This window comes from Trametes versicolor (genome assembly GCF_000271585.1).
Source record: "Trametes versicolor FP-101664 SS1 unplaced genomic scaffold TRAVEscaffold_2, whole genome shotgun sequence".
Lineage (NCBI taxonomy): Eukaryota > Fungi > Basidiomycota > Agaricomycetes > Polyporales > Polyporaceae > Trametes > Trametes versicolor.
In genome coordinates, this window is record NW_007360322.1 from 3,673,977 (window position 1) to 3,701,900 (window position 27,924).

Genomic DNA, 27,924 nt, shown 5'->3' on the forward strand with positions numbered 1-27,924 from the left:
CAAGGAGGATGGGGTGATATATAGGCGTACCGTGGGGCGTACAACAGCGTCCTCTCGCCCCTCGCACGCTATAAACTGGCCAATCTCAGGTGTGGGGATTGGTCATGTCGAGGAGGCCGGCTTGTTCTTCTGCTGCAAGCCGACTCTCACCTGCAGCGCTGCGCATCTTTCTTCCCTCCATCGAGGGACGATGGAAGAGTGGATCCACTCTAATCGCTAAGTGCGTGTGAGAAAGAAGCGCTAGAGATGGGAAACGCACAAGTTGCCACGTTCCGTCATACGCTGAAGACAGACAGTCGCTGTATGCAGAAGGCAAGTATACTGACGGATGCATACGCGCGCGATGTTCGCTGAATAGCTGAACACCATGGGGATGAGAAAGAAGTTAGAATCGTCATAAAAATTCGGAAAACCGAACCTGCAGTCAATCCGGGACTCGGATGTTCGGACAGCCTACAAACGGTTCGACGAACACAATGTGTTCCGTATGGCTGTGCGTACCGAAATAGCTCAGATGATGCTTGTACTAAAATGTACCAGCCAGTTTGCCATCGTACCACTACTAGCAGACTGCGCGGGTGGAGCACAGGTTAGCCACATGTTAAGCGCAGTACAAGGGATGTACTCACGAGCTGCAGTGAGACCGGCACTCCGTTCCCACGAGGCTATGCTATAGAGTAAGCACATCTTCCACGATGTTTCGCTCTGCTGCGGCACCAGGCTGCCGCAAAGGTTGACGGGTGCTGTCAAAAGCGGTACGCCTCCTGGCATCCGAAGAAGAGCATGAACTGCCGAAGTTCATCACCCAGTACTGAGTTTTCAAGTGAGCCGTGACAAGCGGTACCAAAACGCGACGTTAGGTAGAATCAGGTGAGGTATAGTGATTAGAATGTCCAGCGGCACAGAGTATCTGGTATAAGCTACAAAATACGCCCCTCGGAGGGGGCAGAGGACACACATGAGAATCGTATCTACAAAGGGCGTCGTGAAATCTTCGTCATCGTCCGTTACCGATTTTCTATCCACGCCGGATTATGGCGCAGCGCCCTGAGACGCTCTACGGCGAACATGCGCGACATCGTTGAGAGGGGAGCAAGAGGGGAGAGTTGGATCTCAGTTTGTGTACTCGTCGGAGGGTGCCTTGCGGTGTGGGCGCTCCATGCGGAACTGACGGGGGAGGAGCGCGAGACCGGCGAAGTAGAGGACAGGGACCAGCTGTGCGAACAGATTTAGCATGCAAGATCGCTCCTATCCAACAAAGTAAACTTACCACGACCCAGATGTACCAAACGATGTTCGCGGCGTTGCTGATCGGCGGCCGTCCGGACATGGCTGGCCATTCCGTGCGGAATCCAGTGCGAACCTGGTAGAACGCGAGCGCGATGATGAGGATACCGAGCACGGCGTGGAAGTAGTTCTGCGCCGGGCGCCGCTTCCCGATAGTCCACGACGTCGGCTTGATCCAGTGGATGACTGCACCCAGGGCAAGCTGCGCAACGTACAGCGCGAGCAGCGCGAAGCCCCACTTCTTGTGGTCGTCGTCGAGCTCCACGCCCTGCGTCTTGACGGCCTCAATCCCGCACACGATGCCGGAGATAATGACAGGGCCCGCTGTGGGCGGATCAGGGCGGTCAGCACGCGCCTCGCGCATCCGGAGCGGGCAGATTGGCGCTTACCGAACGCGAACTGGAACACCCAGTGGCCGAGGAACCACGCGTTCGTGAACGTCCGGCTGTACCGCGCGAGCAGCGCGCCCGCGGGCAGCATGATGAGGAAGCCGATGGTGCACAGCAGCCCGTGTGCGATGATCATCTTCTGGTACGGGACGAGCGGGACGTCGACCGTGCCGCTCGTCGAGTTCGGGTCGGTCGCGGGGCTCGCGAGGTGCGCGACGTCCGACTCCGCCACGACCTGCGACATGTCGATCGAAATGGGGCCGGACTCGAGGTGCTGGACGAGCGTCGCGTCTTCCGCCTTGTCTTCGGGGTTCGTGGTGCCGAACGCCCAAATGATAGTCTGCGACGTCGCGCTGGTCGAGTCCGCCTGGATCATCACCGGGGCTATGTCAGCGACCGGACTTCTGACAGACGGGAGCGCCGACGCGCGCGTACCGGGATGGTGAATGCCACCTTGGGCAGCGACCCGGTCAGATCGCTGGCTGCGGTGTTGGCGGTCGCGACCCGGGGCGGGCTAGGGTCGACAGTCGGCATCACTTCTTGGGGAGCTTTCCGTTGCGACAGCGTCATGGTCCCGTCGCTGTTCGGCCACATAATGACCATGGGCGTGTTCGCCATGGTCGACCCGAAGCCCCTGAAACAACTTGTGAGCGGTGGCGTCGAGTTGCAAATATTAAGACGTACATCGCCATCCAACCGAAGGTAGCGGTACCCTTGCTTTGCAGCACATCTGGAGGGGGACATGAGGCCGTGTCGGGATAGTTTACGTGAAGATGCGCCACTGACATTGAACTGTCGAGCCGTTCACTAGGCCGGATATGCACAAGAGGTCGCTGCACACCGTTCCTCCATGGAGGCCAGACGTGCTTGCGGCGGAGACGGCCGTGCCAGATGCACCAGCAGCAGCGGAGGTCGAGGTCGCCGTCACGGAGCTGCTGTTGTCGTCGTCTCCCCCTTTGCCGCTATTGCTGCCACTGTTGCCCCCGTAACTATAGCCCTGTCTCTGTGGTACGCCAAGCCCCGGTCAACGTCATGGTCAGCGGAGAACAAACATTAGAGTTGACTTGCCTGGGCTAGGGGACCGTGGGCAGCAACAAACGAACAAAGGCCAAGGATAGCAAGCGACAGTGTCGGATGCATGGTGGTGTGCGAAGGAAGAAGACGCGGAACGGGTTCTCTATCCCAGGGGGTATATATCCCGGGCGCTGCCTGGGAGCAGGGAGGTGCTGCGCCTGCGGCGGGTGTCCTGCGCGCGGTGAGCCCGGTGAGAGCGTGGCACCCTACTCGGGGAAGAAGCCGCCGCTCGAGGTTAGAGCGAAGGGGGTGGGAGCGGCGCGGCCTGAAACGTTTCATCAAATGGACGCGATTGGATTCGTTGCCGTCGCGTGTCCCTGCATTCCGCCCGCTCTTCGCCTTCTAGACGCCGCGCAGCACTTGTTGACACCTCTTCGCTTCTGCCCTATCGTCATCTTCGTTCGTGTCATGGCGGTGTGGGGTGCGGTGGGGTCGCCTGCACAAGCGCTGGCGGTCTGACCGCCTCGCTGCAGGAGCTGCTGGTTAGCGGAGGCTGTGAGATACATAACAGCTGCGCCCCTCACTTGATACGAATCTTCGTTCAAGTCCAAGAGGACCGGTGTTGAGCTTGGGTGCAAGAAGCCGTCGCGACTGCCGAAACTTTGCAAGTCCACCGATCGTGGCCATCCGTTCGAGCGCTCTGTCGTCGATCAGCCTTGTCCGGTACGAAAGAAGACACTGCATAGCCCCTCTGCATTCAATTGTCGCCGAGATCGTGCTGCGGAAGGCTTCCGAGACTCCCTCGCGTTCCTCGAGCTCTTGTGACGGCTATCCGAGACCACGGGCAAGACAGAGATCTGAGCTACGGCAGCTGCCAAGCGAGATATGCCATCCGGTCCACCCTCATAATGTCATCGGAGTGGTCGGAAGATGCCCAGCGCTGACAACACGCACATCAAGGCCGGCTGTGGGAGATGCTGGTGAGAAGCGCAGCGCGCTAGCGCCACTCTACTGACAGCGTTTACGAGATGGAGATAACGACGCTGGTAAGCTGCTGCGAACGGTGAGAGAGCGCGGATGAGTGGAGGAGATGCGGTAACTGCTATACGCAGTTGCTTCTGCGAGGGCGCGCCTCGATGGACATATATGGTGGTGTCGTTCACAAACTTGCGGTCTTCGCCCTTCTTCGCCGTACAGCTTTGGGTGCGGGGTTACGGCGACTTCGCCGACGCGCGCGGACGTCCGGCATTGCGCACGCCACTTACGGCCAATCTCCATGCGCAGGTGGTCGTCAGTGATAAAACTAGTGATAGATAGATCTGTTGGCCGGATCGTTAACATGCTTTGCCAAGTTCATGCATGAGAGGTGCATAGGATGGGTGTTGTAGGTTTGACAGAACATACTTGCCATCCTGGGATCAACGCAACGCTATATATAGTGGTTGTCGACGCATCCGTGTCGCGAACAGCAATGAAACAAACGATGGGGTCGCATGAAAGAAGCGTGGGACGGGAGCGGGACGCTCTACACATCTGACTGGACGTGATAACGACATCGGTCGAGCGCACCCCGGATGGAGAGCCCGAAGGTGTGGACGAGGATGATTGTCGTCATCGCAAGGCCCTAGGATCTGGAGGACTTGAAGCGAGGAGCGGATCGTGATGCCTCCCTGGACTCCCAACCTATGGTCGTGGCCACAACGTTCTGTTGTCAATAGCGCGTCGTCACGCTACGATCCTTGGAATTGTCTTCACCCTGATATACAGGGACAGCGGGAGGAGGCGCGCACATGGTTGATATCACCGAGCTGAGGACATCTTGACATACTGACGTTGACATGCCTGGGATGCCATCTCCGACAAGAGGCAAACCGCCAGTTGGGGTATATGTGGAGTCGTACCACCCACTGCGGCGAAGTCGAGATCAAGCCCAGAGTGTTCTCGAGTAGCAGCAATATGTAGAGAGGATAACAGGTGCGAGAGCGACGTCGGTGTAGCAACGACTGGCCAGGAGAGAGATAGCAACGCGTTCGAGAAGAGGTCGATCGTGGACGGAGTCCACAACATGCCGGCCTCTCCACTTACCATATACCCGGCTTGGCCCCCGGCCTCAGCTGATGGCGGTCCCATTCCAGGCAGGTATCGGCCAAGTGCGCCCATGTTGAGCCCCCGGAGCCGGCGGCCAGGGGCCGAGCCGGGGGTGCGCAGCGCGACGGCGGCAGTGAACTGCCCGATAGGGAAAGCCACCGTCGTAATGCGGTAAGAGGCCGGTGGGGTAAACGGTCGACGAAAGACCTCCTCTCGACTGCGAAGGCCACCACGCCGCGCCCACTCCAGTCTTCCATCCCGCTGTTTTCAATTCTCTCGCCCGCCGGGCCCTACGCCTTCTATCTCGCCCTGGAACACGCTGTCACGACCCAACACCTAACGAAATGTCCTCAACCACGTCGGCCGTGCCGTCGACCACTTCAACAGCGGCCTCCGCTTCCGCCTCGGCCTCCAGCTCACTCTCCGTTCCTGGAAACCTCAAGGCAATGAAACTCTCGTGCTGCGCTTCGAGCCTTGTCTTACTCTGTGCCTGTAGATTGTCGGCATTATCCTCGCAATATCCAGCGGACTTCTCATCGGCTCCAGCTTCGTGTTCAAGAAGAAGGGCCTCCTGCGGTCACAGCAGGGCATGGTGGCGGGCGAGGGTGTTGCATACCTCAAGTCGGTGCGTACTCTATGCTCTTCTGGAGATAAACCACAGCACTTAAACTTGCGCAGCCGCTATGGTGGTTGGGCATGTCAAGTAAGTCTCCGCGAGCACTAGTGGCGTCATATTAGCGGAGCTCTGTGTTAACCAGAGCCCAGTGATGATCCTAGGCGAGCTATGCAACTTTGCCGGTGCGTCATTATCTCTCATCAGTTAGCTCGCCAATACTGACTGCGCCGTAGCCTACGCGTTTGTTGAGGCCATCGTCGTCGTACGTGCTGCGCGCGAATATGTCTGCATGCAGTGCACCCATCAATTGATCTACAGACACCTATGGGCGCACTCTCGGTGGTTATATGTGCCATTCTGTCCTCACTATTCCTGAAAGAGCAGCTGAGCTTCTTCGGATGGCTCGGTTGCGGACTGTGTATCGTACGCGCCTTTCTCTTGAACTGCATGCTGCGGCGCTGACCGATCGTACTCCTGTGTAGCTTGGCTCCGTCATTATAGCGCTCAATGGTACGCTTGTACAGCGTCCGTCGAGGCGTTCTCCTGCTCACCACCTATAATATAGGTCCGCAAGAACAGTCCATTGGCCAAATCGAAGAGTTCGAGAAGCTCTTCTTGGCGCCTGGTTTCTTAGTCTATGCCTCCATCCTCGTCACCGCTGCTCTAGCGATCATCTTCTGGTTTGCGCCAAGGTAGGTGCGAAGTGGCAGGTACGTAGAGCGGTATACTAACATTGCGAGGCTAGATACGGAACGAAGAGCATGCTGTGGTATATCATGGTGTGCAGCATGATCGGTGGGCTCAGCGTGAGCGTCACCACCGGTCTTGGCTCCGCCATCGTCACCACAGCCCAGGGCGATAACCAGGTAATTGTCGTACGCACACCGAAAGCTCGTCGGCGACTAAACTCTGCGCTCCGTTCACAGTTCAAACACTGGTTTATTTACTTCCTAATGGTATTCATTGCTGTAACATTAAGTAAGTGCGGCTGTGTGTACCTGTCGCTGAAGTACTGAACCTGTCTTCCGCAGTCACCGAAGTGTACTATCTCAACGTGGCGCTGGCGCTGTTTAACACTGGTGAGTGCCCCTCTCCGCTTGTCTAGACTCCGGCTGATCATGATGTGTTTCCGTTAGCTATGGGTTCGTCGCTCAATTTCATGAAATTCTCGAACATGGTGTTAACCTTACCGCAGTCACACCAACATACTACGTGATCTGTGAGCACGCATACATGTGGTATATCTCCTCTACTAACATGTATGCCATAGTCACATTCTTCTCGATGGTAACAACAATCGTGCTCTTCCAAGGCCTCAAAGCGCCGGTAGTGCAGATTATCACCCTCGTCATGGGGTTCCTGGTCATCTGCGTCGGCATCACTGTCCTTCAATTATCGAAGATAGACCCTACACAAATCAAGACGCTCGACCGGCGGTCAACTCTCCTATTACAAGCCGCGAAGAGCAATACGGAAGGATTCGACGAGAAGAACCTTACCGCCGTCGAAGACCCCGGCATGGACGCCCTGCGCGGCAGCTTCGGAACGATGGGCAGCATCATCCGCGCCCGCAGCGCAAGACGACTGAGCATGTCCAGCCGCGCCTCCATAAACTCGCGCTTCAGCTCCCAACTACCACCAGTCCCCGGTCAGCGCAGCGACCCGCTCGGAAACGTCAAGCGGCACCAGCTGTTCGACAACCCGGTGCCGGCCTCGCCAGAACCGTACGGCGCGGACGCGTTCTCGATGGCGAGCCGGCCGTCCGTGCTCGGCTCGCCGTTCAGCCAGCGCAAGCAGACGATCAAGTTCGGCGACCAGGACGTCGTGCACTCGTACCCGATGCCCGGGATGGGCGACGACACCGCGACGCACGAGCGGCGGAACGCGCTGCACAGCAGCGGCGGGAGCGTGAAGTACGCCTCGGTCAGTAGCGGCACATGGTCATCGGACGCGGTCGTCGGGACTAATGGCGAGCAGCTCGACGGCAAGTCGGGCGACGGCCAGATCCTCACGCTCAACCTGCCCGCCCTCGACTCCCTCGACGAGGTGTCGACGATCGCGCCCACGCCGATGACCGCACCGCCCGTCCTCAGCGGCCGCAGCGACGTCTTCCACCATCCACCCGTGCGGAACCCGTACGATGGCCTGCCGTCGACGAGCACGCTCGGATCCTTTCCCTCGAATACGTCGTCGTCGCCGTCCTACGGCGCACGGGAGCGCGAGCGGAGTCCGGCGGCGGCAGCGCAGATGTCGCCAGCATCACGCATGCGGCTCTTCGGACGCAACAGCCATAGCTCGCCCTCACGGCACTATCCGCGCGGGGAGCGCGACGAGGACCGGGAGGAGAGCGAGAGCCTGTGGCACCGACCGTCGGGCGACAGCACGAGCTCGAGCTCGGCGGACCTCGAGGCAGGGGGCGACGGCGGGCTGGGGATGCCGGGGGGCGGGATCAGGCTGGTCCCTAGCTCGACCTCGGGGCACCCCCGCCGCGAGCAGGCGGACCTGCTGTGATGATTATTTGTGAGATACGGTGCGCTAGCTAGCTACATACATACATACATACAGGCTCTTCTCTCTGGGCGCGGACGCGCGGTCGGACACGGATCTTTTCTCTCTCCTTCGTTCACCTCTATACTACCTACCTGTACGGTCTGCCTGGGCCCGCGCGAGGGGTCCTTGTGCGCAGTGTTGCCATGTGTATTAGACAGATGCGACCGCCACGGACAATCCACGGACTGGGCGGCCTTTCCCTCTTTCTCTCTCGTCCACGCGCGGCCTGCGCATCCCTGCCTCTGTCACCGGCGTCCTGCGCTCGTCCTGCTATAGGTGACATCGACGTCAACTTCCCCCGCGCGTACGTTCTTGGCGTTCTCGCTCGCTCCTCAAGCTCACTCTCATCTTGCGGCGTCGGCACCCGGGCGACCAGGCGTGTGCCCCCCTGCCTGCACGCACGCCAGCCCTGGCGTCATACCAGTCCATCAGCAGGCCCGTCCGTGGACCGTATCCCCGCACAAAACGCAGGCGAGCCCGAGGCGCAAGGCGAGGGCAAGTTGAACCTGGGTGCACCGCACGTTCCGACGACCCCGCTGTCCGCCCCGAGATGTCCGCCGCGAGGCGGCAAGCGGTGGGAGCGCTGCATATGCGTATAGGCCTTCCCCCGCGGCGCGAGCGCGTCCCCGCGGGCGAAGGCGCAGGCGCAGGACTGGGCGTGGGCGTGGGCGCGCACGTCCGCGCACGGCAAGTGCAGCGGTAGATACCTGCGGGGCGTGGCGCGGCGACGCCCGAGATCAGAGTGCGAGCGAGGGGCTGCGTACCGTAAGCCCCTGGGCTTCCCCGCGGGAGTGACATCTCGCGAGGACGGTCGACAGCTGCCCCAGGACTTGGACTAGGGTGGTGCGCCCGATCGCGTCGCACGCGCGCGGGGGCTCCCGGGTGCACGGGCGCAGATCCCCTCGGGACATTGACGGGACGCACAGGACGTCACCCGCACCGCGCTACGTGCTACTGTATACCAAGCTCAGGCTAGCGCGGTAGCCAGCCCAACGCAGCGCGCGGGTGCAGTAGTAGCTATAGCCATAGCAGGCCGCTCATACCTCCGGTACGCTCGCGCCCCATTCTGCGGCCTTCCTGCTTCGATTCGCGTGCTGCATTCGTACGGGTGACGCTGTGCCCGTCTGACGTGGGTATGCTGCGAGCGAGCAGCCGTCCCGTGGGCAGCTGCGAGCTGCGTGTGGCTCGCTGGTGATCACACTGGTCGCTCGACGCTCGCACTTTGCGTGGACCCTGTGCGCGTTTACGTACCGCACTGGCTAGCACGGATTCGTATCTGTATCCGTATCCGGCGCGGACAGCCCTTGCTAGCCTGCGCGAGGAAGGACCGTCGCAGTCTTCCGAGTCGCCTTCGCCCGATGTGATGTTCCTGGGACGGCGCGATGCGGAAGTGCGATAGGATGGGCATTGGGTGTGCATCGTATACGTGACCGCTCCGAGTCGAGCACGCTCGCGAACTGCCGAACGGCCTCGAGGCGGCGCGGGCGGTGAGTAGCCTGAGAGCGCGCGCACTTGTGCGAACCGCAACGTTAACGCGGCAGTGAATGACGCACGGCACTCGGGGGTTCTCGCAACAGAGGCTGCCGGCAGCGTCGAGGGCGTGTAGAATTTTGGTGCTGGACACTCGGTAACAGTGCATACAGAGGATGGGCGGTGGTGGCATAAGTCCAGTCCATAGATGCATGCAGTGAGTGGCTAGCGGCGGGGTGCACTAGAGTACATGAATGAGCGAAAGCCGACGGCGGCGCAGCGTCCGAGTCCCGAGAGAAAAGAAAAACATCACGGTTCAGATGGAGCGGTCCGAGTCTTTATGTTTGTCTGCGTGGATATGGGGGATGGGGTGGATGGGTGAGTGGGTGGATGGGGGCGGGGTGATTTAGCGTAGTACAGTATAGTTGTCAGATAATCTAGGTCGGTGGTCAACACACACAAAGCAATGCAGAGGCACAACAACAGGTAAAATCCGACGGCGGTAGTAATTGCAGGATGGGGAGGCGGGCGTAGTGGCATACACGACGGGCGCGACAGCAGCGTAGGCGGTGGGGGCGGCGGCCCGCCGCTGCGATGGTAGCGAGCGTGGGTGTGGACATGGACATGGCGGTGAGAGCGTTAATGTTCGTTCGTGCGGCAGGCGTAGCAGGGGTAGGGGAGCCTAGAGTCCGGCGAGGCTCGGACCCAGCGGGGCGTCATAAGCAGTAAGCGGGCAGTCCGGGCTCAGGCGCAAGCCGCGAGTCACAGCGACAGCGGCGCGGAGGGGCGCGGGAGGAGGTCGTCCTGCAGGTCGTACACGCGCGGACGGATGCCGCGCCGCGACGTCGCGGGGTACACGCACTTGAGCTTGCGCTTCGCGCACTGGCTGCACAGACGCAAAAAAAGAAGCGCAATCAGCCTCGGCAAAATAAACGTGGTGTGGAGCTGTGAGAAGGTGCGCGCGCGAGAACGCGAACGCGGCCGCGGGACGCCCTCGGGGCTAGTAGCCAGGCAGGTAAGGTACTCACTTGCAGGTGCGGTCGGGCGAGCTCGCCGGCGGGCTCTGGCACGCGATCTTGCGTTTGCGGCAGAAGAAGCAGGCGAGCGTGAGCGGCTTCTTCGGGTTGTCCTCGATCAACGAGGACGGCCGTGGGATGGGCTGCATCGGCCCGTTTGGGATCGAGAGGACCTGGTGGGCGGGCACGAGCGCAGGCGCGTCCTCCGCGGAGCGGGGCCCCCCGTGGAGGCTGTGGAGCCCGTGCAGCAGCTGGGGCCGTGGTGCGTGGATGACCGAGTGCGGATAGAGCGCGGAGAGCGAGTCCGAGGAATACCCAGGGCCGTCGAGAGGGCCGTCGACGAGCGGGTACGAGTACGGGCAGGAGGGCGGCTTGTAGAAGCGCACACTGTGCCGGATTGGCATGTGCCCGCCCCCGAGGTGCGCATCGAGATGCGGGGGGCGGGTTTGCGATTGCCCGTCGTAGCCGCAGGAACGCTCGACCGCGCAACCTTAAAGGCAAACAGACAGAGTCAGCGCGCCATCAGCACGTGTGGAGAGCCTGAAGCCTACCTGAGCTAAGGAACGGGTCGCATTGCAGTGAATCATCTAATGGTGATTCACTGTAGCCCTCGTCGAAGTACGTCGGAGGGAATGAGGCGGCCGCAGGGAGGACAGTATGATCGGGACTAGAGTGCGATCGCTGGTTACCAGCCAGCGAATAGCCCAAGTTCTGGAAGAGAAGCAGCTCGGTCGGCCAGTCCGGGAAGAAGGGGAGGGAGTTGCTCACCGTGTTGCAGACGAGATCGGGTTGTCTCGATCTCGCGATTGCGTACGAGGATACGTTGGGGACGATGTCCCCGTACACCCCTGGTTCTCCGTCGTACTCCGGATACTGCAGGGAGGCGGGGCTGCACCGCAGACGGCCTTCGCCCGCACGAGTGGCCGGTGCAAGCGAAGGGCTGGAATCGTCGCGCGGCGAGTCCGTGAGACCGTCGGTCACCGAGGAGCTCGAGCGGTCGCTTGAGGGACTGGGCACTACTTGGGCAGCCCCCATCCAGTGGTAGGCAGTCATTGTGCTATCCGGGCGCGCGCAGTGGGCGTCCGGGATGGCAGGCTGGATTGGGGTTTGATCACCGAAGGCTGGCATGATAAATGCAGTGGGACGAACCTCGTAGTACGGCTGTCCGAAAAGCAGATGCGGCTGGGCAGATGTCTCGATGGAATTGGGGTCGCTATATCGATATTGAGGCACCGGATATCCGACCGCGCCGTAGCCGGCGCTGTGGACGGAGGGCTGGTAGTAATAATCGCCCAGCGGTCCATACTCTGCGACCTGGGGCTGGACGGAGGCCGGGGGGTCGACGGGTGTGCTGAGGTACTCGGAGTCGGACTCGCCCTCGTTCGCGCCCTGGTGGAGGGGCGGGAGTGGCTGGGCCGACATGCGGGGCGTGCGGATTAGGCAGGTGAGCAGGATCGCGGCGGGCGCGGCGGGCGGGGTGGGCGGTGTGCACGAGGGAGGGGGGCAGGAGAGCGGCGAGGAGAGAGGGAGGGTTCAAACGCGGAGGCTTTGTAGGTCCCATCTTCTTTATATGAAGTGAAGAGGACTCGGGAAGCGTAAGATGCTCAGGGTTGGCAGACGGGCGCCAACGGCTCGGAGTCGGAGCCTTGGAGATTATGATTTTGGTTAGGCCTGCACGAAAAAGGCTGTCAGATGATGGGCGTGCATTAGCGTGCAATCAGCTAACCTTGTCCTGTCCTTTTCCACATTTGCTTCGCATTTGATAAGCTTCGACAGACAAAGATATACTACGCGTGCCTCGCTGCACTGTCGCCACACGCCCACGTCCTCTGCCAGCACCTCGGTCATCATCCGGGTGGATCAGGGCAGCCCGCGGAGATGCGCAGCCTGCACGTCCCGTTCCCAGACGCTCTTCTGTTTCGTCTAGATGTCGCTTGTGCGCAGAAAGGAAGGCGGGGCTGCGACGGGACATCGATATTGCCTTATTGACGGCGCCAGCACCGGGGAGGCGTCGGCTAGATGGGGCACGACATCAACAATCTGGGAAATGCACACGCTGCGAATATTTGACGGTGCGTCCCGTTCAGGCAGGCCGGGGCCGGCAGCCGGAGCGAGGGAGGCAATTGAATCCGCGCCAGACTCGACGTCAATCACGGCCCACACAACGTCCAGAAGCTATGCCGCGCATTCTTGTTCTGGAGAGTGCCCTGCCCAATACGCGACCCCGCGCCTCGCGCTGGATTTTCGCCCAAGTCGCCGCTCAATGCGTCCCTCCCCTCCCCCGCTCACACGGCTTGCGCGGACGAGACCACATCCTTCGTGTTCTAATGCGTGTCCGAAGAAGTGTGCTGACTTTAATGAATCGCGTTCTGATGCACGCCCATGTGCGTGGTGCCCCGCGCCCTGCCTGCTCCTGCCATGCACCGTGCACCGACGACGTCCGGCGTCCCCCGGACGCGCGCAGTTACCCACCGCTCGCGCGCGCGATCGTCTTCCCTGCCATCGGACACCGTCCGAGCACGCACCCGCACAACGCCAGCCACAGTGCGGCCAGAGGCCCACAACCGCATGTCGCGCTCGGCCCCATGCACAGCACACAGGTACAAACCACGCTAACTGGGCGCCTCGGCCCAACGCGCACCCACGAGGTCGCTCGAGAGCCTCGACGCGCGCCCCGCACGCTGGAGTGCGCACCGTCCAGCGCGACCGGCCGCACAAAGTGCTCTCGGTCGTCGACGCCTGCACGCGCCGCGGCCGCGTGCATACGCGGTCGTCTGCCGCCCTCGTCTGCCATCTGGGATTGTTCCATCGACCACCCGCGTTCCGCGGTGGCGACGACACGGTGGGCGAACTGGGGTGCGCACGGCTCGAGGCGTGTGCCCGCTCGCTCGTGGTGCCCCCCGTCCGCGTCCGTTGCGGGAGGCGTGGTGACGAATGGCAGCGCACTCCAGCACCCAGGGCCGGCCTGGTCAAATATAGGCCGCTTGGGAAACCAACAAGTGCAGCAATCGCGCACCCATCGGGATCGACGGCCTTTGTCCGCAACTGGGACAAGGGCCCCAACTTGCGACGCAGCAGTGCGCCGGCAGACGCCCACTCTGCCAACAAAGTTCGCCTTTATTTCGTGAGATGGGCTCTTCTCGCCTCTGCTCCATCCGGCAAAAATCGCCTTTCGGCGTAGATGGCCTGAGGATTGCCGTATATACGTGCCCCTAGCGTCTCGAAGGCGGTCACTTTGAGTTGCGACGCGCGCCGCCGTGGGCCCGCGCTCCCACTGCAGCTCGAGCAACGGCAGCAGCAGCCTCGCAAAGGCCCCTGAGACGCCCGCGGTGCGCGTGGCCCCGGGACGACGCACCCCACCGCGCGAAGCCGCAGGGTCGACTGAATGGCCCTGCTGCCAGAGCCCGCCGGAAACGCCCTGCTCGCCCTGCCTTGCGCTTGTGACATCACCCGGCGAGCTCGCGCAAAATTTCGCAGGCCCGCGCGCGCGCTGGAGATCAGAACGTTCGCAGGGCTCGGGCAGCTCTTTCATATCGCTGACCTCGGCGAGACGTGCCGTCACCCCCCCTGCCTTCGCGCACTCGCGACGGGAACGCACGGCTCGCCCGCGCCGGGCGCACTGCTGCATATCGGGAAAGATTGGACGCCTCTTCTCTCCCGCGGACACGGACGGGCAGCGCCCCCACGCCCCCGCACTCGCACTAAAACGCAGCTCGGGCCTGGGAGCGGGGGGCGGATCGCGCAGGCAGGGCCCAAATCCACGGGAACGCAGGGCGCGCCCGTGCGCGATTTTTTTCCGGGCACTGGATCTGTCACCGGGGCGCAGGTGCAGGGGCTGGGGCTGGTGGTGCGCGAAACCTTCCGATATTGAGGTACCTTCTCACCCAGAATCGGCCACCAGCATTCCCCTTCCCAGACGCCTCGCCGGCATGCGATGCATCGTCCCCCGATCTAGAACGCGCCCCGCACGCGAAGGCGCAGCGGTCCAGAACGGGCCCAAGGGCCGCGGGCGCAGACGCGTCGTGGACTGTCGTGGATCCAGCCGCGTGCCGGCCGCCCCGCTCGCCGCGGGAGGGGAGCAGCGGTGCGGCGGCCAGCACGCGGCGGGACGGGACGGCGGCTCGCTAGCGGCAGGGGGTGGCGAGGTCAAGACGCCGGAGAGGGGCAGCGAGCGGGCGAGACCCAGCGGGCAGGCCGGCGTCCGAGTCGGCAGCCTGCAGCAGCGGTGCGATGGGCAGCTCCTCGGAGCAGCGCGCAGCGCGCCTTCTCCCGCGTCGATGACAGCGCCGCCCGATGTGTGGGTACGCTTTCTCCGCCGGTGGGCCCCCTCGAATGCGGGCGTAAGAGGATGGTAGAGAACGCACCGACGGCTTCGAGGCGGAACTCGTTCTAGCCTCGTCGATGCCGCGGAAGCGCACACCCCCGCGTCGTCGGCAAGCCCGCTGAAACACGCGAGCCCGCCCTGCACATGGGCAGCAGGGGAGCGAACGCAGTCGGGCGGGCGATGTGATGAGGCGAGAGCCTGCAGGCCCGCTCGGGCGCCTGCGCTGCGGCGGCTTCGCGCGCGGGATGTCATTGCGGATTCCATTCTGCTGCCCGAAGCTGGTGGTGGCGTCTGCGCTATAGTGGACGAACATTGATCGTGAGGGCGTTTGAGAGATATAGCATTATCGATGCAGATGCACGAACCTCTGGCGCAGACCGGGGTACTGTTATCGAACAGATCAGGTCGTACCCACGCAGGTGGGACAGCATCCTTCATAAGATCCGAGATGAAAGGACGCGTGATCTCGAAGCTGGACTGCGAAGATCAGTAGTAGACTTGTTCGGCTCGCAGGCGTTGGAAATTGGCCGCTGCTGACGCACAGATGAAGGGCGTGTGCAAGCCATCGTCAAGGAAGTGAACCGACGACGGGCGCGCGCGCTCGCGACGGCGGTCAAAGAGGTAAGTCGGTTGAGCAAAAAGAGAACAAAGCACCCTCCGCACACGCGAGCACCGCGCACGAGTCCCGCACCAAAGATGTACGCCGTGCACGTGTGCAGGCATGCGTAGGTCGTATCGCAGCATCGCTCGCAAGAACCATAGGCGACGTCTCCGGAAGAGTTGCCGTTGTTTGCCAGGGCCGTATGCGCGGGGGCATCCCGGGGCGGTCGGGTACACCGAGTGGGACCAGGAGTGCTGGAAGACAGTCGGTAAGCCCGTCGTTCGCCGCGGCGATGCGTGCGAGCACCCTAGCTCGTGCTGTCGTCGCCGGGTGCTAGCCCCGTCGGAGCGGTAAATGAGTGCTGAGACCGAGCCGCTCAACGTCCGGGATGACCAGATTCTATGTCGCTGCACGCGTTTCGACGCTCGGCATGTGGCTGTCCTCGTGCATTGCGTTCCACGTCCTTGAGAAGTTGACCACGCACCGTGCGCTGTCTATGACATAGCGGCTTCGCTTCAATGTCGAAGTCGTTGGCGAGCCGATCCGCATCCCGTGCAATTTCACCATGTGCAGGCCAAGCACACCTTCCACATAGACAAAGATAGCGCCCTGTTACGATCGAAGCGGTATACATAGCTGCGAGGAACCTGCGTGCCTTCCATGAAGGAAGATATAGTACAGCCAGCGAGATGACGCCCTCAGGCTGTCTCGGTCGAAGAACGTCATGACAATTCTTGGCGTTCGGGGAAAGCGACGGGCTCCGCGGTCCTAGCAGCTTCACCATACGTCAGCACTCCAACATACGGCATGATGTTGTACTTCAGGCTGTAGTGCGCGGGTGCAGCATTCCTACAGAGGAGAACATAAGTGGTCAGCGGCGTTCACATATCACGAATGAAACGGTATGCTGTCTGTCTGCAGAGCCTGTAGTACAGCCAATGGAAGCGAATGTCGGAGTGCATTATTCCGACTCCGGGGTTCTGCGGAGCCACCCGACTCCGGGGGACACCAAACCATGTAGAGGAGAGAGCGGTCTGGCCGCAGAAAATTGGGGGACACTCACTTGAATGATGCGCTCGTCTCACGGAACCCATATTTGTTGCGCCCGGCGATGGACAGCTGGGCGTCCTCTTTGCGTTGGACAATACGGTCCCAAATGACGACCTCATTTTTTACCTGCAGATAGCCTTTAATGTGTAGACCTCGGCCGGTGTTCTTAAACCCACCCCTCGCTTGTTCTCATACTCTGCACTGACGTAAAGGAAGAGCTGCTTCGTATTCCAGTTGAACAGCGGAGTCAAGTCTGGCCCCGAGGGTCAATACAGTTTGAACGGTGCGTGCCTGACTGCGTACCTGCTGTGACATTGAAGTTCACGAAGGCAAAGTCTTGGTTCTTGTTGGCGTAACGTCGGGCATTGCCCGGAAATCTGAGAGTCGCATGAGACCCAAAGGGGAAGAGGCGGCTCAACAAGGTGGACGAACACTTGAACAGAGGCGACCTCGATGCTTCCTTTCGGATCCGCGGTGAAGACGAACGTCGAGAGTGAGATTGCAGCTAGTAAGACCATAACACAGGTCGAGAGCATCGCCGAGACATTATTGATCCTAGAGTATACGGTATGCATCCTGCAGATATCCCGAGAGCAAGACACCAGAGAGCGAGAGACGAGAGGGGTATGAGCAGACCGGTGGTGGTGGCGGAGCGGAAGAGAGAGTGAGGCGGTCGTGGACGCGCCGCGAGCGGACAGGCGCGACACGTACTGGGAGCCACGTGCGCGGTGTGGGCGGCTGATGACGCTGGCTGCCTAAACGAGAAGCGTGTGCGGGGCATGGCGCGCGCCGTCCAGCTCAGCCCACTCCTTCCAGCGCCCTCCCCTCCTGTCCCGGCCCAAGAAAGCCAAGGGTGGTCTCACTGCCGCGCCCGCGCTCATCCACGAGCTCCTGACGACGCCCGCTCTCTGCTTCTCCCCATCACCATCTTGCTTGCTTGCTGCCGCCCCCCGCCATGTCCGAGGCGTACCTCGCACACAGGATCATCCGTCGCATTGCCAGCTGGGCAGTAGTGTCGTTCTTCACCGAGATTCACGTCATCGGCAGCGAGAACGTACCGCGAGATGGACCCATTATTGCGTGAGTCCTGCTCTTTTCCCTCTCTTGCTCCTTGTTCGCGGAGCGGATGCCATTTGTCCGCGAACTCCGCGCTTCGTAGGGGAGCGGATCTCAAGAGTCCCTCTCCTCCCGAAGCGATGCGTCGCGACGCGTCTTCGTCCTGCGCTGACCGGGGGCTGCGCCCCCAGCCATCGCATGCCTGAGTGAAGAGCAGCACGCCACCTCCGAATCTTGCACCCGTTAGCTGTGACTGCATGAGACACGGAGCGCTAGCCCAAACCGTGATAGACCTTGGGATTCCCTACCGTCCCGCTCGATATCATTTCGGTCGGCGTAGACGGCGCGCTCCGCGAGCGCAGACAGCTTCTGGTGAGGTTCTCATTAAGGACACTGCCTTGCCTACCCCTCGCCGTTTTCCGGAGAAGGTGTTCGTCGGGTGGGCGAATCAGGTGCGTTCATAACGGCACTTATAGCCCGACGTCGGACTCTTCCGCCTGCTATCTGTGTGTCGCAGCACGACGCCGAGCTCGAGGCTATCACCCGCAGCTCGGCACCTATCGACTCTTTGACGTACACGCAGTCTAACTCTTTGCAATGCAGGACCGCAACGCACCATAATATGATGCTGGACCCAGCAATCCTGTGTAAGTCCCCATTTTAAAATTGAACAAAGTTTGCTAAATTACGTGCAGCATGCGCCTTCCCGCACTTGAGGGTACTGCACTATTGGGCAAAAGGTGCGCCATCCCGAGATGAAGGTTTCAGCTGTCCTGAAGCTCGTCTTCTAGCGTCCCTTTTCGCGAACCCCGTCATGAAGTATATCCTCACGTCTGCGGGTAATATTCCCGTCGACCGGAAGGCCTCAGACAAGCAATTGCTCTTCCGGGGGACGTTCCGAACTCTAGCTGCTGGGGAAGCGGTGGCTCTGTTTCCGGAAGGCACTAGTTATACCGAGCCGCACATTATGCAGGTGAAGGACGGTGCAGCGTGGGCAGCTCTGGAGTACACGAAATGGGTGAAGGAGAACCCAGACAAGGTGAAGAAAGGGGCCGAGAACGTCATGATCATCCCAGCAGCGATCGTGTATACGAATAAGTCGAAGTATCGCAGCCAGGTTAGTGTTCTCCCTGAGGTCACCTCTGACGCTTCATTCTGACCGAACGTGTTGCAGGCGATTATGGAGTGAGCATAACTCTCTTCCGGTGCTCCGAAGCGAGCTCACATTCTTGCTGTCAGGTTCGGACAACCTATCAGGATGGACGATTATATGGGCCAATTCATATCCGAACAAGAGGGCGCACCTCGTGCTGCAGTCAAGCGTTTAACGGCGGCGATTGAGAGAGAGCTCACGCAGCTGACGATTAACGCGCCGGATTGGTAAGTTCGCCATGAGATGAAACGGTCAGTCACCTCATGAAACTCTTTGCCGGTACAGGGACACGCTCTACGCGGCTCGGATGGCACGGGACCTTCTGTGGCCAGAAGAAAGGTCTATCAACCTGGACGACTTCGTCGCCATCTCTCAGACGTCGGTATCTCGGATGCTCCTCCGATGGATGCGCCCATGCTGACCTTCGAACCCACAGCCTTGTCGACCTCTTCTCCACATCTGACCTCGTCCCGAACATCAACGCGATCAGGCGCCATCTGCTCACATACTACTCCCTGCTCCAGACCACGCACCTCACGAACGCAGTCCTGTCTTCCCTGCCACTGCCAGCCACGCTCGATCCACGACAACCTGTGCCGCTTCCGAGCCGCCTGTACACGCTGGTCATCCTCGTCCGGGACACGCTCTCCCTGCTCGTGCGGCTTCCGTTCTCTATCGTGCCCATCGTAATACATGCGCCTGCCTACGTTATGGGGCGCGTGGGTGCGGGCCTTGTCGAAGACGAGGAAGAGACCCAGGCGCAGAACAAAGTGGTATTCGGCCTCCTGCTGCTGTTCATGATCTACCCAGCCGCGTTTTTCGCCGTCTGGGCGTTCCTGCAATACACGCCCGTCGGCGCGGTCGTCGCAGTCGGCTTCGTCTTCCTCTTCGCGCTCTACCACAACAAGCTCATCAACGGTTAGTCCACCCTCCCAGCCCCGCTAGTGCCCGAGAACGCCACCGCTGACGTGTGTCCGTGTGCCTGCCCGATTCCCCCCCTGCGCCCGCCCGCCAGACAACTACGAGCGGTAAGCCCCGTGCGCCCGCAAGCCTATCTGACGTGTTCTGACGCCCCCTCTCCCTCCCCCGCGCAGCGCCAAGCGTCTCGTGGCCGCCTGGCGCATCCTCGTCGGCATGTGGGCGCCGCGCAGGTGGGACCTCTCCCTCTCCGCCGTCGCGCAGTACACCGTCCCGCGGATCCCGCCCGAGAACCCGTGGGTCGACCGCGCGCGCGCCAAGAAGACGTCCCGCCCGGCCACCCCGGGCCCCCACAGCGGCTCCGAGTCCGCATCCGAGTCCTCCGCGGCCCCTGCCCAGGCGCAGGCGCAGGACGCGGCGGAACGCTCCCCGTCCCCCGCGCCGTCTGCGTCCTCCGCCAAGTCGAGCAAGCGCCGCCGCCCGCCGACGCGCCGCGTCGTGCGCCATATCCTGCGTGCGCGCGTCGAGGCCGCGAAGGCCCTCGCGAGCCTGCTCGCGCAGCTGGAGCGTGCCCCGGAGACGAAGCGTGTCTGCGCGAGCGTGCATCTCGCACGCGCGTACGGCGGGTCGGTCGACACGCCCGCTGCGCCTGCCCCGACGGCGGATGGCGTACAGACAGTGCCCGAGCCGACTGGGTGGCGCAGCGCGCGCGAGGTCGTTGCGTTCCTGCGCAAGCGCGGCGCGAAGATCACTACGCTCGAGGACAGAGTCGAGGGCGACTGGGCGGCGCTGAGCAGCGATGGCGAGGACAGCGAGCCGGTCACGTCCGACAAGACTGAACTTGAGTGGGTCCCGCCCAGCCGCGACTGAGCGGGGCCCGTGAATGGATCGTCGTCTTTCTGGGATTGTTGTGTCTCCCTGCGGTGCATGGTGCTATGTGTACGGTCATGTAATTGGATATACGCTCTGTTGATGTGTTATGGGATGATCCGCTGTCAGGTTATGTTCGATGGGGTCGGTGGTGCTCGACCAGGAATAATAGCGGTACCATTTTACAATGCGGTGCGTGCGAGTGAATATTACAAGGGTATACACGGATGCTCTAACGATAGTGGACGGACGTGGTGTGAAGTACAAATGCCAGGGATGGATGCGGGACGAAGATGACGAGATAGAATAAGTTAGGGCTACAGTCCATAAAACACGAAAAAAGAGAAAAAGACACCAGCGTTATAGCATGATGGGGCGACAGAGCTCCAGGATCTGGTCCCGCAGAGCCAGGTCGGGCGCGCCGCGCTCCCGCTCGATGTCGGACATGTACATGAAGGCGAGTTTCGTGAGGGCGTTGTCGATGCGCAAGGAGAGGGAGTGGAGGACGGTCGTGAGCGCCGCGTCGGTCGACTTCTCGTCCATCACGGGCAGGTACAGACTCGGGTCGTCGTACACGACCAACGCCGACTTCGTGTCATCCTCCGGCTTGGTAGTGGCCGAGACGGACGCGATGCTGCCCTTGCGCACGGGCGTGGGCCGGAACACCTTGGACATCGCGAGCGTCTCCAGCCGCACGCAGAGTAGGCCAAGCTCGCGCATCTGCTCGACGCTGAACTGCACGCGCGAGCCCGACGCGGTCGGCGCGGCCTCGAATGGCTCTAGGTCCTGTCGCAACTGGAGGCTCTCCGGGTACACGATGGAGAGGTACTCAGGCACCTCGAGGCCCTTGAGCTTCACCTCGCCGACGGGGAATATAGCAACGCCCATAGTGCGGATCGCGTTGATCGCGTCGAGAGGCTGGTGGTGCGAGTGGTCTGTTGTGGGCCCGGTCTCGAGGATGCGCGCGTTGATCTCCTTGATGACGTCCGCGCTGCACATGATCTGCCCGCCTGCGGCGACGGCGTTCACGCGCGCCGCGCGGTTGACCATCGGCCCAAAGTAGTCCATGCGACCGGTGACGGGGTCGGGTTCGCACACAGGCTGCCCGCAGTGGATGCCCATCCGCAACGAGAGCCCTCGCGCCAATAGCCTCCCACCCTTGTGGATCTCCTTGCCGTCCTCGCACTCGAGCAGTTCGAGCGGCCAAGGGAGCTCGAGGAGCTGTGTCTGGACGCTCATGCACCACCAGAGTGCGCTGAGAGTTGTGGGGAACGAACACATGAAAGCGTCGCCTTCGGTCTTCACCTCGTACCCGCCGCAGAAGCGTAGAAGTCGCCGGAGGAGGTTGCTGTGCAGAGTCATGGCGGACTGCATCCCGGGATTGACCTCCCACAGATGCGTCGAATTCCGGATATCCGTGAACACCAGCGCGAGGTGGCCAGTGGGCGGCGGGACTTCTTCGATCAACCGAGAGATGGCGCTGTTGATGATGCCGGTCTTGGGCTTCTGGTTCTTGACCATCCGGATGAGCTCTTCGGGGAATATGACGGGCTCCGGGCTGCCCTGCGGGTCGCCTGGAAGCCCCTTGGGGAAGAGGTCCGATACCCTGATGACCATAATCATTGTGGTTCCCTCCGCCCCATAACTGATAGCGAAGTCCCGGAGCTTCTGAGAGGCAATCATCGGGTCCCGCTCTTTCCGCGCGATGTCGACGGCTGTCTGGTATGAGACGTAGTCCCACAGTCCACGGTTCCCGACGATGACAAACTCATCCAGCGTCGTGAGGTCGTACTTGTACACATCGGGGCGTGGGTTGACGACGGGGAGGAGGTAGTAGAACCCAAACGACCGCGACACATCGATCTCGTCATTCACGAAGCCTTTCGGGGACACCCAGCCCTCAGCGGCGCGGATCCGCGCCGTCTCAAGGCGGTCGAAGGGGTCGTGCTTGCGCGACACCAGCCGAGCGATGCCCTGCCGGGAGATGACGGCGAGCGCGTTGCCTGCGTTCGCGATGTACAGCGTACGGTCGACGAGATACAGCACGATGCCAGACGCGCCGATCTTGTCGTGGACGGCCTGGCTCATCGCCGACGCGCTGACGTGTGACATCTTGCGCCCCGACGTCGAATACAGATAGTCGTGCAGAAGCTTGTTCAGCTTCAGGAATGATCGCCTCATCGCGTCCGGAATCTCCTCGCTTCGGCTGAGCCGCGCAAGCTCCTCCGCGAAGACGCGCAAGAAGCTGTCGTGCAGGAACTTTGTGAGCTTGTTGTTGCTCGCGACGTGCGAGGCGCGCCCGAACATCGCGAAGACGGCTTCGTCGGGGCTACCGCGGAAGTTTGGCTGCACGAGATCGATCATCGTGAGTTGGTCGGTGGCTCCCCGTATGCTGAGCGTGTCAGCGATGCCGTATGCGACCCCATTCACGTCCGCCATAGATGTCCGAACCCGGCGGTCCTCGCTTTCCTCGGGAATGTTCGTCTGCATGCCGATGGTGACATCCATCAGGCCGAGGATGCGCAGCTGAGTTAGACTCGAGAAGTCGGACAGCTGCTGCTGGCCGCGCGACTGTTTATGGTTCATGTCGGGCTTGATCTCGAGCCGCTTGTTCCCCGACAGGTTGAGGTAACGCAGATTGGTATTGAAGTTCCTGGAAGAATACGTTATGTGGAGTTAGCCCCGTCTCCTCCGTACTTGGGTACCGAATAAACTTACCAATTCCAGTCAAACTCCCAGTTGTTGATATTGTACTTCAGCACATTGCTCCCGACGTCCATAACCGAGAGCTTCGTGAGCTTGCTGATCTCCCTCGGTAATGTCTGCAGCTTGTTCCCGTTCAGGAACAGCACCTCCAGAGACACCATGTGCTGCAGGTTCTCCGTCGGAATAGCGGAGATATCATTCCCGCTGAGGTATAGCTCGCGCAGCTTGACCAAGTTGCGGAAGAAACTGCTCGGGAGTTGCTGGATGCTGTTGAATGACAAGTTGAGGACCTCGAGTTCCTTCAGGAGCGCGAGAGGGTGCAGACTGTCCGCTGTCAAGCTGTTCTCGCCCACATACAACTCTTCCAGAGAAGACGCAAGCGCCGGGAGGGAGGAACCCGCTATGGAACTTGACGACCCTTTCCGGTCAGAGAGTAGGCTGACGCTGCTACTACCCCAAGCATGCGACACGGCGACGTCCAAGTCGATCGAGCCAGGAGGAAGGCTCCAGGTGCTGATGACGTTCGAAGTGACGTTGATGACCTGAAGAGACGAGCAGTTCCACAAGCTCATCGGGAGCTCGGAGAGGTCGTTGTTGTGCGCCTCCAGCTTCTCCAGCCACTGCAGGCGGCCGATGCTACTCGGGAGCATAAACAGATGGTTGTTCGAGCAGGAGAGGTGCTTCAGCCGTGAAAGCCCGCCCATGCTCTCCGGGAGTGACCGGATGGAGTTATGGTCGATGTGCAGTACCTCGAGCGCGGTGAGCTGCGCCAGCGCCATATCGTCGAGCGTCGACAGCTTCGCATGCGAAAGGTTCAGTGTCGTGAGCGCGTACGGGAGCCCAAGTGGGCCGGGGACAAGCGTGAGCTGCGTGATGTCGTTGTGCGAAGCGTCGAGCTCCTTCAGCGAGGGTCCGAACGAGACGTCGAGCGCGTGCATCGAGTTGTGATCGGCGAGCAGCTGCTCGATCTTCGGGAGCGTGCAGACGACCGAGATGTCCACGATCGGGTTCCGCCGACAGTCGAGGACACGTAGGCTGCGGAGGTTCGCGAACATTTCCGGTATTCGAGAGACCTGGTTCCCGACGATGATGAAGTGCTCCAGCTGCGTAAGCTGGCCTAGCTGCTGCGGAAGAACCGTGATCATGTTGAAGGACACGTCGAGGTCGACGAGTGACTGGAGGCCGCACACCACCGATGGTACGTCTTTGAACTTGTTGTTCGAGATGTTCAGGTCGCGTAGCTCGTGCATGCCAACGAAGTATTTCGGGAGGGCATCCATCCGATTATTCTGCAGCTTTAGATGGCGGAGCTGCGGTATCTTCTCCAGACCGGCATCGTCGAGGTCTGTCATGCGGTTACACGACAAGTCCAGCCGCTGCAAAGTGCGACAATGTCGAACGCTCTGGGGAACCTTCTTGAGAGCCATGTGGGAAAGACGTAGTTCGCGGAGCGTCGTGCATGCTTGGATGAAATCTAATGGAATCTCCAGCATGGGGTTCCGAGACAGGTTGAGGGAGACGATGGCGTCGGCGTGCGCGTATAACGTGATGGGTACCGCCCTGAGACTGCGGGAGGTGAGGTCGATCAAGTCAAAGGAGTCAAACTGCATCTCGTCCTCCTAATTGATAATATGAGATCCCCGTACGCTTTTGAGCTGTAGTAGCACATACCGGCGGTCCAAGCACATTGCTCTTGTACACAAACTTCAGCAGGAACTGTATGTCGTCGGCTCCTAGGAGATCTAGGCCGTCCGCGAAATCATAACCGGCTTGCTCCAATCGTCTCCGCACGATGTCGGCAGGCCTCTCGGTCGGCGCAAGCACTCGTTCTGCACGACCGTTACTGACGCTATATCCGCGACATTCAAACTAGCACGTACCTCGACCTCGTTCCTTGAGATGCAACCTATGTGGCTCTACTCCAGGGTCCAGGAGCAGCTTCTTGTTGAGCTGAGGCGTCAGCTGCGCGACCGTCACATTCAAGTCGCAGGACACAACGTGGTACGAGTTGTTCGCGCGGTATATCCGGACCTTGTAAAGCCCCTTTGGTTGAGGATTTCGCGGCTTCTTTTTCTGTTTGGTGGTCGTTCGCGGCTGCTGTGGTGGCGTCGTGACCTTTGCTCCCTGCACGCTCTCGTCCGACGACGAATATGCCGTGATCGATGGGTCTACGTCCTTTTCGACGGCCCAGCTCTCCGGAGCTGTCCAGGAAGGCGGGTCTCCTTCCACACCTACCGTTGGCACCATACCCGGAGGTCGAGCTTTGGGTGATATCCTGCGGCCGTCATACACGAGAGCCCCGGGAGCCAATCGTCGCTGGCTGCCAGACAAGAACGGATTTGTGAACACGCTGTGCTGTGACGCCCCGATAGAGCCAAACTGCATCGAAGAGACGTCCGAGCTCGACTGATGCGAGGACTCGAACCCGCTACCAGGAGAATTGCTATCAGGATTGGCAGGGGGGAACGCGGCGAGGTCGACGATGCCATCCATCTCGTCTAGATTCGTATCCAGTGGATGCAGGGAAGATTTTGGAGGTACTGTGGGTGGGTTCGGGTAGGATGGCTTCTTCTTGCGCGTAGACCGGTCTTTCTTAGAAAAGGACCCGGGGGGCGTCGTCGGCGTAGGATGGAAGGACAGGTCGGGAGAAGGCATCGGAGGTGGGGGCTCGACCGCGGGACGCTCGGAGCGTAACCGACTTTGGGACCGCTTCTTGAGTAGGCTTAGTGGGTTCAGCGAGGGTTTCTTCAGCGTTCGTCCTGAACGGCCTGAATCATTGGAATGTATGCTGAACGTTTCCGATGGACGGGCGGTGGCAGTGGTTGACACGCTGATGCTGGATGTACTGGCGTGGCGCGGGAGCGTGAATGATGGAAATGACGGCTTGGGAGGGAACCCAAAGCGATGAGATGAAGACTTGGGTGGAGGCGTGGGCTGCATGGAAGATAGGTTAGTCAAAGTACGAGCAAAACTCTGAACTTGTCGAACAAAGTGCGAGCCTGAATGGCATAGGGAACAACGCAGCGAGGGCTATTGAGGATATTGCGGGACTCCAGCCTGTCACCCCAACACAGAAGAACGCACAAACGCGCGACGAACACAACAGGGAGCGCCCCATGTGCGCCCTGAGAACAAGCTGGGAAACGCTGTTCTCCAGCCGCCGTCGTATGTAGGGTGGGGCCTGACTTCTCGCATTGTTCATGCAGGCAAACATGCACCTCACATGGAGCTAACTAATGATAGCCGTCCAAGACTTTGTCACTAAACTTCTCTCGTCGAAGTCGGGCACATGCTCAGTGATGAAAGTTCAGTTGAAACGACGTCCAAAACCTACTCAAGAGAGGAATGCGAATGGATGCTCATCGTGACAAGACACCATCTTTCTCCCCAGATACTTGATACCCACTGAACGCCGTTCTCTGCGTGCATTCCAGGACCACCGGGTAGGTGAACGTGGAAGCGGCCTCAGCGGTCGGTGACACCTGCCTCTGCGATATCTAAGAGCGTTCAACTCCCACCCAGTGCGATGGTCCCGCTGAAGACACTGTGACTTGGATCTCAAAGCGCGGAGTTGTGAAGATGCATCATTCGAGAGCTCGCCCACTTGCACCTTGACAACCACACTCCAGAGTAGAGCGCGGATGCCAAAGCTTGTGGTCGACGCCGCGCCACAACGCCGCATCTCTGCGCTCTTACATCGCGACGGTACCATGTATGCACCATGGGTGGACTACAATCAAGACGGTCAAAACTCCACACTCTCCCTTGGAATATCCTAGGGCATCGTCGCAGGCTGGCCTCCTGCCACTAGCAAGTGCAGGAACAGATATTGGCTGGTAGCCGTCAAAGCCTTTGCAGCTCGACTGTTTCGGTCCGAGATACACTGAGTGGTAGGAGTACAGTGCACGCGTTCTCTTAATTATGTTCCAGGGAGGTATACGAGCGATTGATCGTCCTTTGCAGGTGAGTTATCGGGATTAACTGCTGTGGAAGCTGTCGAGTACGGCGCGAGTCTGAATGACCTGGGGAACGCCGCAGCTAGGACTAACATGGAGATCGCGGGACTCCAGGCAGTCTCCTCCGGCACAGAACGACGAATGGACGGGAAGACGTTACACAGAGGCTCGGTCTCACTTATAGAGGACAGAGTCCGAGACCTAGCTTCTGGCCGGGCTTAGTTGCTCGACAAAGGAACAACTTCGGCAGCCCACAGCGGTTTCGGCATTCCCTGCACCGACCTCTACGTCTCCCGCCGGGGGCGGAGACCATGCGAGAACAGGATACGAGCGCGAAGGAGAGGAGACTCACTGGTTCGTCGCCATTGTTAGGCGTTGCCCATGGTGCGATCGCCGCGAGGTTGCTATCCTCCGTGAGGGTAAGAGAAGACAGAGAGTCATGGTCGACCAAGTCGTGGGAGACGGTGCTGGACATGTCCCGCGATATGCGGATGGCCGTAGGGAACGGCTCCGGGTAGGACCCTGCCTGCATGTTGTGAGGGCCCTGAAGGGGGAGAGACGTTGGCGTAGAGGACGGTGAGGCCGGATTGGGCATGCGCAGCGGTAGTGGAAGGCTGACGGAGCCAGACGTCGTCGAGAGGGTGTACGTGTCTTTGGCGAGAGCGAGGAGAGAAATAAAGGGAGAGAGGGAGGGAGGCCGGGTGTGTTGAGCGGCGGCGGGAGGGGAGGGGAGAGCGAGTCGGCGACTCGCTGAGCATCTCGTCCGTTCAGTGTTCACTGATCGGTGGCCGTTTTCTGCCTCTTTAGGCTCAATTACCCTTACGTAATCTACTCGCCGCTCGTCCCGTTCCTCGAGCTTG

The 27,924-nt window shown here is 60.7% G+C and overlaps 6 protein-coding genes across 6 annotated transcripts; 2 read left to right on the forward strand and 4 right to left on the reverse strand.

Annotated features, from left to right (window-relative positions):
• Nucleotides 1-817: 817 nt before the first annotated feature.
• Nucleotides 818-2,930, reverse strand: TRAVEDRAFT_161917 (uncharacterized protein). Its single transcript, XM_008036456.1, has 7 exons — nucleotides 2,745-2,930; nucleotides 2,463-2,679; nucleotides 2,361-2,406; nucleotides 2,112-2,310; nucleotides 1,677-2,043; nucleotides 1,271-1,611; nucleotides 818-1,215 (listed from the first exon to the last, which is right to left on the reverse strand). The coding sequence occupies exons 1-7, from the start codon at nucleotides 2,814-2,816 to the stop codon at nucleotides 1,114-1,116; spliced, it is 1,344 nt and encodes a 447-aa protein (XP_008034647.1). The 5' UTR covers nucleotides 2,817-2,930; the 3' UTR covers nucleotides 818-1,113.
• Nucleotides 2,931-5,070: 2,140 nt separating this feature from the next.
• Nucleotides 5,071-8,151, forward strand: TRAVEDRAFT_69521 (DUF803-domain-containing protein). The gene is made up of 14 exons (XM_008036457.1): nucleotides 5,071-5,221; nucleotides 5,275-5,403; nucleotides 5,457-5,481; nucleotides 5,544-5,576; nucleotides 5,628-5,656; nucleotides 5,713-5,817; nucleotides 5,877-5,904; nucleotides 5,960-6,086; nucleotides 6,140-6,260; nucleotides 6,321-6,372; nucleotides 6,426-6,473; nucleotides 6,531-6,536; nucleotides 6,590-6,613; nucleotides 6,665-8,151. Exons 1-14 carry the CDS (start codon nucleotides 5,123-5,125, stop codon nucleotides 7,903-7,905), a joined length of 2,067 nt encoding a protein of 688 aa, XP_008034648.1. The 5' UTR covers nucleotides 5,071-5,122; the 3' UTR covers nucleotides 7,906-8,151.
• A 2,025-nt stretch (nucleotides 8,152-10,176) lies between these two features.
• TRAVEDRAFT_113654 (uncharacterized protein) lies at nucleotides 10,177-10,579 on the reverse strand (the record flags this gene model as incomplete). Its single annotated transcript, XM_008036458.1, has 2 exons — nucleotides 10,177-10,300; nucleotides 10,443-10,579. The coding sequence occupies 2 exons, from the start codon at nucleotides 10,577-10,579 to the stop codon at nucleotides 10,177-10,179; spliced, it is 261 nt and encodes an 86-aa protein (XP_008034649.1).
• A 5,369-nt stretch (nucleotides 10,580-15,948) lies between these two features.
• TRAVEDRAFT_26793 (signal peptidase subunit) lies at nucleotides 15,949-17,040 on the reverse strand. The gene is made up of 5 exons (XM_008035417.1): nucleotides 16,838-17,040; nucleotides 16,709-16,782; nucleotides 16,582-16,658; nucleotides 16,419-16,531; nucleotides 15,949-16,204 (listed from the first exon to the last, which is right to left on the reverse strand). Exons 1-5 carry the CDS (start codon nucleotides 16,978-16,980, stop codon nucleotides 16,078-16,080), a joined length of 534 nt encoding a protein of 177 aa, XP_008033608.1. The 5' UTR covers nucleotides 16,981-17,040; the 3' UTR covers nucleotides 15,949-16,077.
• A 320-nt stretch (nucleotides 17,041-17,360) lies between these two features.
• TRAVEDRAFT_43865 (glycerol-3-phosphate-acyltransferase) lies at nucleotides 17,361-20,402 on the forward strand (the record flags this gene model as incomplete). The annotated part of the gene is made up of 10 exons (XM_008035741.1): nucleotides 17,361-17,485; nucleotides 18,065-18,108; nucleotides 18,157-18,201; nucleotides 18,253-18,578; nucleotides 18,636-18,646; nucleotides 18,701-18,841; nucleotides 18,900-18,992; nucleotides 19,051-19,532; nucleotides 19,630-19,642; nucleotides 19,709-20,402. 10 exons carry the CDS (start codon nucleotides 17,361-17,363, stop codon nucleotides 20,400-20,402), a joined length of 1,974 nt encoding a protein of 657 aa, XP_008033932.1.
• Nucleotides 20,403-20,762: 360 nt separating this feature from the next.
• On the reverse strand, nucleotides 20,763-27,428 carry TRAVEDRAFT_161932 (uncharacterized protein; the record flags this gene model as incomplete). The annotated part of the gene is made up of 5 exons (XM_008036459.1): nucleotides 27,417-27,428; nucleotides 24,989-26,042; nucleotides 24,780-24,937; nucleotides 23,121-24,727; nucleotides 20,763-23,055 (listed from the first exon to the last, which is right to left on the reverse strand). Exons 2-5 carry the CDS (start codon nucleotides 25,761-25,763, stop codon nucleotides 20,763-20,765), a joined length of 4,833 nt encoding a protein of 1,610 aa, XP_008034650.1. The 5' UTR covers nucleotides 25,764-26,042; nucleotides 27,417-27,428.
• Between the last annotated feature and the right edge of the window lie 496 nt (nucleotides 27,429-27,924).